The following is an 8,565-nucleotide window of genomic DNA, read 5'->3' as shown; positions in this document are numbered from 1 at the left end:
TGATACAGCCATTATAATTTTGGGGGCCACCAGAGGAACCAATTACAAACCGAACATTTCCACTCCTGTCAGTCACGATGGTTGGACTGAATGACGAGGTTGCTCGTTTTTGTTTGGTTACAAAGTTATTTGGTGATGGTTGTGTCGACTCTATATTTTCCATATGGTTTACCGCAAAATCATTCATTCCATTGTTGAAAATAATTCCAGTTCGTTTGCCGGATTTTCCACAACCGAAACTAAAATAGTTACAAGCAATTGTGAAATGTTCTTCATCTATAAAAAAAAGTGGTGTCTTACAGCGAATTAATCGACGCAGTAACAGAAATTGCATCGCCGTTTGGTGCCAGAATCGAGATATGTGATGTCCCTTCATCAATAATTATAAAATTGCCGCCATAATGCTTGGGATCAGTATATGTTTTAAAGTCGTTGATTTTCGCACGAATTTCATGACCAAAAACTGGGGACAGCATTTTTCGGATCAACTATTTTTTTTAGATAAGATAATTTTTGTCTGAACTTCTGAATTTTTGTAAGAAAACAATTAAACATGTGGCGAAAACTCACCGGCGATGGAGCATCGGAGTCTTCCAATTGTGTTCGATATCTTAAAATATCGATTAAACGAAAATGGGTCAGAATTAATTTTAAAATTTGCTTTAGTATGACAACATAGACTATCATAACAAAAAAACCTTAAGAAAAGAATTTTTTGTGTAAAATTATTATTTAAAATTTGAATTTCTATAGAAACAGTACGCGGACCATATGTATAGAAGAAAAACTTAAAATTACCATACTTATAGGATTCAATTATACGATGATGTGTACGAATTAGATCACCTTCAGATTGGATCGATTTTGTGGTCAAATTATATCCACGCAGAATGTTCAGAATAAAACCCACTAGCGGACCACCAGCTGATGGTGTTAGATGAACCGTATTACTACCAATCGGCATCGATAATGTTTCCTCCCAACGTACTCTATATCAACATTTTTGAAGCAAATGATTTATGAAAAAATGCCATGATCGTTCCGAATTGGAAATTATTGCTATAGCTATAGTACAATATAGTATTCAAAGTTTATCAAAAAAAATTAAAACTTTTTCTCACTTGTACGATTGCAAATCTTTTTTTGTAATAATGCTACCAATATCACGCAAATCGGCTTCTATCAATTCGGCCAAATGCCCATTGTAAAAATCATCACCACCATTTGAGGCAATTATTCGTAATGTTTTGCATAATTCCGGAGCCAATTTTACGCGCTCACCAGTAAAACGTTGACCGCCAGATATATTGAAGAACGTGTTTCTGAAGAAGACAATAAAAATTAATTGAATAAAAGCAATACGTGTAATATTTACCTCAAATGCTGGTCATCATAGTGATGCGATTCCAAAGAATTATACATATGATCCTTAATGGTAATGCCTTCTTCGCAAATGTTTTTCGCCGGTTCAATCAATGATTTCCATGGCAAAGAACCGAATTTCTTGTATAATTCCCAATATCCCTTTACTTCACCCGGAACTGCAATACTCATCCCGCCAATATCATAGTCTGATGGTGTTTTGAACATATTTTTTGTAGCTGAAAGTGGTGCCAATTCCTTTGAATTTAATGTATAAAATTTGTTGTCTTTGTAAATATTCATAATGAATCCGCCGCCAATTCCCATGCTATCGACTGACACAATTCCACTGCAAAACATTGTGGCGATAGCAGCATCAATAACATTTCCACCGTTTGATAGTATGTCGCTGGCAATTTGAAATTATCATTATTTTGTACGTACGAATTGTATAATTTATTCAATACCTGCCCACTTTACTGCATTGCTTTGAATCGGCAACAACGGCATGCCGATTATATCGATGTAGCATTGATTCGGATGGTGGAAATGGACTCTTTGGATCGTCAGCAGAAATCACTGGACCCTATTAAAAATGCAATTATAATTAACTTTTATAAAACACAAATTAATTCACTTACCAAAACCAAAATGATAATGTATAAATATATAATTATAAAACGTTTCATTTTTGTTCTCAATCTTCTTCTATATCTATAAAAGCGAAAGTATGTCTGTTTGTTTGTTCCGGGTTGGCGTCCAAACGCCTCAACCGATCCGGATAAAAGTTATACCGTTGGAAAGGTCTCGGCCGGGCGGTGAACATAGGCACCATCATGGTCGGCCATCGTGGTCTAACACGGCCATTATGGTAAAAAAACCGTATTTTTACCGTTATTTTGCACATTTCATTGTTAAACGACGAGAATGAACCGTGGTAAACCGTGTTAACCATGATTGCCGACCATGATGGTCCGAGTTAGATGGTTTAAAAAGTTCGTTTTAACCGGTAAACATGGTCTAACACCATTTAACATAATTATTGCGGTTAGGCAACATGGTCCATCGTGGTCCAACATCATTTAACTCGGTTTATAAGCACGGTTATAGTGGTACCGTTGGAAAGGTATTGATCAGGCGGTGAATATAAGCCACATCATGGTCGGTCATCGTGGTCTAACACGGCCATTATGGTCAAAAGCCGTATTTTGCCTGTATTTTGCACATTTTATTGTAAAAAAGGCGAGAATGGACCGTGGTAAACCATGATTTCCGACCATGATGGTCCGAGTTAGATGGTTTAAAAAGTTCGTTTTGACCGGTAAACATGGTTCAACACCATTTAACACATTGTTTCATTTGTTTTCCTTTCTATGTGAGTTCAATAAACTGCCTGTCAGATAAAATGAAATATAGTATACATTGTTTTTCTGTCATTTCAATTGTTTTGATTAATTAATGTATATACAAGGAAAAGTGTGTGACAAGTTGTCGTTTTGAAAGTGAATTTTATTCCGTTTTTTTACAAAATGCCTCCGACAAAGAAATTTCACGTTGGAAAGAATACATTGAAGGCAAGAAAAGTAAAAACGAAGAGGGTAAAGGAAACGCCATATACACGTAAACATCGTTTAGAATCAGTGCGTTTGCAAATGTGTGAATCGAGGGCAAACGAAACACCATATAATCGTGAAAATCGTTTGGAATCAGTGCGTTTGAGAATGTGTGAAATAAGAGCAAATAAAACTGTTGATAATCGTAAAGTTCGCCTAGAAGCTGATAGATTAAGAAAGAGTGAATTAAGAGCAGCTGAAACATCTGTTCAACGTGAAGTTCGCCTAAAATTAAACCGCGAAAGAGCAGTAGCATCCAGGAAATCTGTTTGGACAAATTTGAACAATGAAGCATTCAAATATGACAAACAGATTGATTATAGGTTTGTGTTTGCTGTTTTTTGTCGTATATGTTCGTCGTATGTTTGTTTTTTGTAATATTGATTAATCGAATATGTGGTTCTGATTACATGAAGTTTGCATCCAAATGTTTCAATTGGAAAAATGGATAGTCTCTGTTTGCATTGCCATGCACTTAAATTCCATAAAGAGTCACCCGGAATGTGTTGTTCAAATGGAAAAGTTGTGTTGCCACCGTTGAATGATCCGCCTGAACCACTTCGAACATTTGTATCGGGTACTGATCCATTATCAAGGCACTTCCAACAAAACATTCGGAAGTACAATTCATGCTTTCAAATGACGTCGTTTGGAGCATCGGAAATTGTTGGCGCTAATGGTTATATGCCAACGTTCAAAGTTCAAGGACAAGTTTACCATACAATTGGTTCACTTTTGCCTGTACCTGAAGAAGAGTCTAAATTTCTTCAGATTTATTTTATGGGTGATTATGAAAAGGAGATTGATCAACGTTGTGCTGTTATTAAAGGAATGAAACGTGAAATTGTTGCACATTTACAAGCATTATTCCATGAGCACAACCATTTGATTCAGTCGTTCAAAGTCGCAATGGAACAAATGCCTTTAAATAATTGCAAAGTCATCATAAGAGCAGATAAAGCACCAACTGGAGAGCATGAACGTCGATTTAACGTCCCAACGATTGACGAAGTTGCAGTAGTTATAGTTGGAACTGAGTTTGAAAAACGAGATATTGTTATTCAGAAACGAGATTCAAGCTTACAACGCGTGGCTGAAACACACCGATGGTACGATGCTCTTCAATATCCATTGTTATTCTGGCAAGGAGAAGATGGGTACCACTTTCAAATAAAGCGAATTGATCCCAACACAGGAAAACCGGACCAAAATAATAAAAAGGTACTTGATTGTTGTAAAATAATGACAGAGTTAAATTTAATTCATTATTCTATAGGTTTCGTGTATGGATTTTTATGCATATCGTATGATGTTGAGAGCCAATCAAACAACTCACATCTTACAGTGTCGACAACTTTTCAACCAATTCATCGTTGATATGTATGCTAAAATGGAAAGTGAACGACTTTTATTTATACGATTAAATCAGAAGAAACTACGTGTAGAAGAATACATTCATTTGCGAGATTCAATTGCAAATGATGGAAATGTAGGTGATATCGGGAAATTGGTTATACTACCATCTACATATATCGGAAGTCCAAGGCACATGCAAGAGTACACTCAAGATGGCTTAACATATTGCCAAAAAAAGGGAAAACCAGGTCTGTTCATCACGTTTACATGCAACCCAAAATGGTCTGAAATACAAGAGTTGCTGTTACCAGGACAATCCCCAGCAGATCGCCATGACATCATTGTCAGAGTTTTCAAACAAAAGTTAACGAAGCTGATGGATGTAATAATAAAATGTAAGATATTTGGCGAAGTAACATGTTGGATGTATACCATTGAATGGCAGAAAAGAGGATTACCACACGCACATATTTTGATTTGGCTGAAAAACCAACTTTCGCCGATTCAAATTGATGACATTATTAGTGCAGAAATACCCGATCCAAAGGAAGATCCAAAACTTTTTGAAATTGTGTGTAGACATATGATTCATGGACCATGTGGATCATTGAACGTACATTCACCATGTATGAAAGACGGAAAATGTACAAAAAGATATCCGCGAGAAATGATTCAAGAAACGCAAACTGGAAACGACGGATATCCGTTGTATCGACGACGAAAGCCAAACGATGGTGGACACAAAACCCTTATCAAGATGAGAAGTGTTGATGTAGAAATTGATAATAGCTGGGTTGTGCCATATTCCCCATTATTGTCAAAAATGTTCAATGCTCATATCAATATTGAATGTTGCAATTCTGTTAAATCAATCAAATACATTTGCAAATACATCAACAAAGGCAGTGATATGGCGATTTTTGGTCTATCCAGTGAAAATAGATCAAATGATGAAATCACACAATTTCAAATGGGTCGATATATTAGCAGTAATGAAGCTGTTTGGCGCATCCTTGGTTTCAATATACATGAGCGTTATCCTGCAGTTATGCATCTTGCAGTGCACTTGGAGAACGGACAACGAGTGTACTTCACTGAACAAAATGCTCGAGAAAGAGCCAATCATCCACAGAATACAACATTAACAGCTTTCTTTCAACTGTGTCAAAATGATGCATTCGCTAGAACGTTACATTATCCTGAGGTTCCAAAATATTACACTTGGGATATGACACAAAAACAATTTTTCAGGAGAAAAAATGGTAGATATGTAGCTGATTATGCTGGTATACGTGAAACCGACACAATAGGAAGAGTATATACCGTTCATCCAAACTATGCTGAATGTTACTACTTGCGAATTCTGCTTCACGAAGTTAGGGGTCCGACATCATTTCAAGCATTAAAAACTATAAATGGTGTCGAGTATCAAACATATAGAGAAGTATGTTTAGAGCTTGGCTTACTTGAAAATGATCAACATTGGGATACGACATTAACGGAAGCGTCTCTCTCGAGTCATCCAAAACAAATACGTATGCTATTTGCAATCATTTTAACCACATGTGCACCATCTGATCCAAAAGGTAAAAATCATATAAAACCTATTTAGTTTGAAAAAATCACAATAATTTACGCTTTTTCCAATTAAAAAGGTTTGTGGGAAAAACATAAAGAGAGCATTAGTGAAGACATACTTCGACAAGCACGCAGAGCAAACCCTGATTTGGCAATTCAGTTTTCGGAAGAGATGTTCAATGAGGCACTAATATTACTGGAAGATGTATGTATGTCAATCAATAACAAATCTCTATGTCAGTTGGGGTTGCCATCGCCAACACGTAATACCAACAATATTTATGACCACGACCTATTACGTGAAAAGCAGTACGATGTAGTTAAGCTTCGAACTTACGTTGAAGCCAAAAAAAGACTATTAACAGAAGATCAGAAGCATGCTTACACAACAATACTGCAACAAGTAGAACGTGATAATGGCGGCATTTTCTTCCTTGATGCACCAGGAGGCACTGGAAAAACATTTCTTCTGAATTTATTATTAGCGGAAATACGATCAAGAAATGAAATTGCAGTCGCTGTAGCATCGTCTGGAATTGCTGCAACGTTACTCGAAGGTGGACGAACTGCACATTCAGCATTCAAGCTTCCATTAAATTTGAATCAAGCGGAAACACCTACTTGCAATATTGGTAAAAGATCGGGTATGTCTGCATCATTAAAAATCACAACTATTGTTATATTCATTACACTAAGACACTCTAATGGAATTTCTACAGGGATGGCTACAATACTGAAGACATCCAAAATTATTATTTGGGACGAGTGCACGATGATTCACAAAAAAGGCCTCGAAGCATTAGATCGAACACTGCGAGACTTAAGAGGAAACGATCAAATAATGGAAAATGCACTGATATTGTTATCGGGAGATTTTCGACAAACATTACCAGTAATTCCAAGATCAACGCCTGCAGATGAAGTCAATGCGTGCCTAAAAGCATCACATCTTTGGAGGTATGTCAAAAAGATCCAGCTGACAACAAACATGCGTGTACATCTACTCAAAGATGCATCAGCAGCGGTATTTGCACAACAACTTTTGGATATGGGTGATGGTAAGTTTCCGGTTGATACAAAAACACAAGAAATAAAGTTTCCGCCAAATTTTTGTCAATTGGAACCAACACTTAAAGATATAGAAAATAGAGTGTTTCCCAATGTTTCGATCAATTATCGCAATCATGATTGGCTTTATGAACGGGCAATTTTAGCACCAAGGAATGAAAATGTCAACAAAATCAATCATCAAGTTCAATTACATCTGCCAGGTGCTGTAATGAAATTCAAATCAATCGACACCGTAGTAGACGAGAATCAAGCGGTAAATTATCCAATTGAGTTTCTCAATTCACTGGAACCTCCCGGGATGCCTCCACATATATTAACATTGAAAGTTGGCTCACCAATAATGCTGATCCGTAATTTGCATCCACCAAAACTTTGTAACGGAACGAGATTGGCTATTAAAAAGCTAATGCCACATTTAATTGAAGCAACTATTATTGGTGATAAATATAAAGGAGAGGACGTTCTAATTCCGCGCATTCCAATGATAACCACGGATCTGTCATTAGAATTCAAAAGATTACAGTTTCCAGTGCGCCTTGCATTTGCAATAACAATCAACAAAGCACAAGGGCAAACATTGAAAACAGTTGGATTGAATTTAGAAAATCCATGTTTTGCACATGGCCAACTTTTCGTAGGTTGCGGTAGAGTGGGATCACCAAAAAATTTATTTATTTATACACCAAACAATAAAACAAGAAATATTGTTTATCCCCTAGCTCTACAATAATTAACTACCAATAAAAAAAACTTAAACTGAAAAACACCGGATTATTTAATTATTTATGCATCAAACAAAAAATATTGTATTATTGTTTATATAAAAAGAATAATGACAATTTTCTTTAAATGAATGAAATTATGAACTTAATCAACATACAAGGGATAAGGTCCCATATGATAAAAAAATATAGAAAAATTAGCAGAAACTGATAAAAGAAAAGAAAACTTCGTGTTTTATTGCTTCAATTATAATTACATGGGCGAGCGGCCCTCCTAATATCTAATTTTTACTTTTCTTTCATAATGCAAATGAAATATCTCGCATGCACATTGCGAATCATGCGCAATTGTTTTTTTTCTCTTCCTATTGCCGTTTGATTGCTTCTTTTCTGTTTGAATTTTTCTTTTTCTTCACAATTCGAAGATTAATTGCAAGAAACTATTCTGACAACGTGCTAACAACTTTCGCTGGTTGCATGCACTCACGATGTAAAACAGAAATAACCCATTAAGTGCTAATATCCGGTGATTTGCTGCTCTCTCATCCACAAATTCATTTATATAAATCATTGATTCTGTGGCAGTAGGAAGAGCACAGTAAAAATAAAATTCGTTTATCATCGATGAAATTGCGTTTGGTTTATGTGGTTTTTATTGGTCCATCGCCATTAAAGTCCTCCAAAACTCATTAATCATTTGATAATTTATTAAATGTACGATGCCGAACCGATGATGAGCGGCAAAATAAGACCAACCATTCCCATGCAAGTCATTTATCTGCTGCTATTTTTTCTCTCGTCGTCGCGCGCTTTTATTGTTTTGTGGTCAAATTGGACATGGGTTTAATATCATTTTTTTTTTG

At 35.9% G+C, this 8,565-nt stretch overlaps 2 protein-coding genes across 2 annotated transcripts; one reads left to right on the top strand and one right to left on the bottom strand.

Annotated features, from left to right (window-relative positions):
• Window positions 1-296: 296 nt before the first annotated feature.
• Window positions 297-2,210, bottom strand: LOC116348004 (glutathione hydrolase 1 proenzyme-like). Its single transcript, XM_031778850.1, has 7 exons — window positions 2,157-2,210; window positions 1,830-1,948; window positions 1,376-1,771; window positions 1,122-1,322; window positions 799-989; window positions 571-698; window positions 297-488 (listed from the first exon to the last, which is right to left on the bottom strand). Exons 1-7 carry the CDS (start codon window positions 2,208-2,210, stop codon window positions 297-299), a joined length of 1,281 nt encoding a protein of 426 aa, XP_031634710.1.
• Window positions 2,211-2,891: 681 nt separating this feature from the next.
• LOC116347980 lies at window positions 2,892-7,710 on the top strand. Its single transcript, XM_031778818.1, has 4 exons — window positions 2,892-3,298; window positions 3,392-4,196; window positions 4,252-5,917; window positions 5,987-7,710. The coding sequence occupies exons 1-4, from the start codon at window positions 2,892-2,894 to the stop codon at window positions 7,708-7,710; spliced, it is 4,602 nt and encodes a 1,533-aa protein (XP_031634678.1).
• The last annotated feature ends 855 nt before the right edge of the window (window positions 7,711-8,565 follow it).

This window comes from Contarinia nasturtii, unplaced genomic scaffold, assembly GCF_009176525.2.
Source record: "Contarinia nasturtii isolate CC-2019 unplaced genomic scaffold, AAFC_CNas_1.1 Cnas_scaffold_129, whole genome shotgun sequence".
Taxonomy (NCBI): Eukaryota; Metazoa; Arthropoda; class Insecta; order Diptera; family Cecidomyiidae; genus Contarinia; species Contarinia nasturtii.
Note: the sequence above shows the minus strand (reverse complement) of the source record. Positions and strands in the feature narration are given on the sequence as shown.

What these genes read in the sequence shown, in the direction of transcription:
- LOC116348004 (XM_031778850.1), bottom strand. Translation starts at nt 2,210, where the DNA reads ATGGCCGACCATGATGGTGCCTATGTTCACCGCCCGGCCGAGACCTTT. An exon ending in CAATGCAGTAAAGTGGGCAG is followed by an intron (nt 1,772 to 1,829) that starts GTATTGAATAAA and finishes TCAAATTGCCAG; the next exon opens with CGACATACTATCAAACGGTG. An exon ending in TATGATGACCAGCATTTGAG is followed by an intron (nt 1,323 to 1,375) that starts GTAAATATTACA and finishes TGTCTTCTTCAG; the next exon opens with AAACACGTTCTTCAATATAT.
- LOC116347980 (XM_031778818.1), top strand. Translation starts at nt 2,892, where the DNA reads ATGCCTCCGACAAAGAAATTTCACGTTGGAAAGAATACATTGAAGGCA. An exon ending in GACAAACAGATTGATTATAG is followed by an intron (nt 3,299 to 3,391) that starts GTTTGTGTTTGC and finishes GATTACATGAAG; the next exon opens with TTTGCATCCAAATGTTTCAA. An exon ending in CGGACCAAAATAATAAAAAG is followed by an intron (nt 4,197 to 4,251) that starts GTACTTGATTGT and finishes ATTATTCTATAG; the next exon opens with GTTTCGTGTATGGATTTTTA.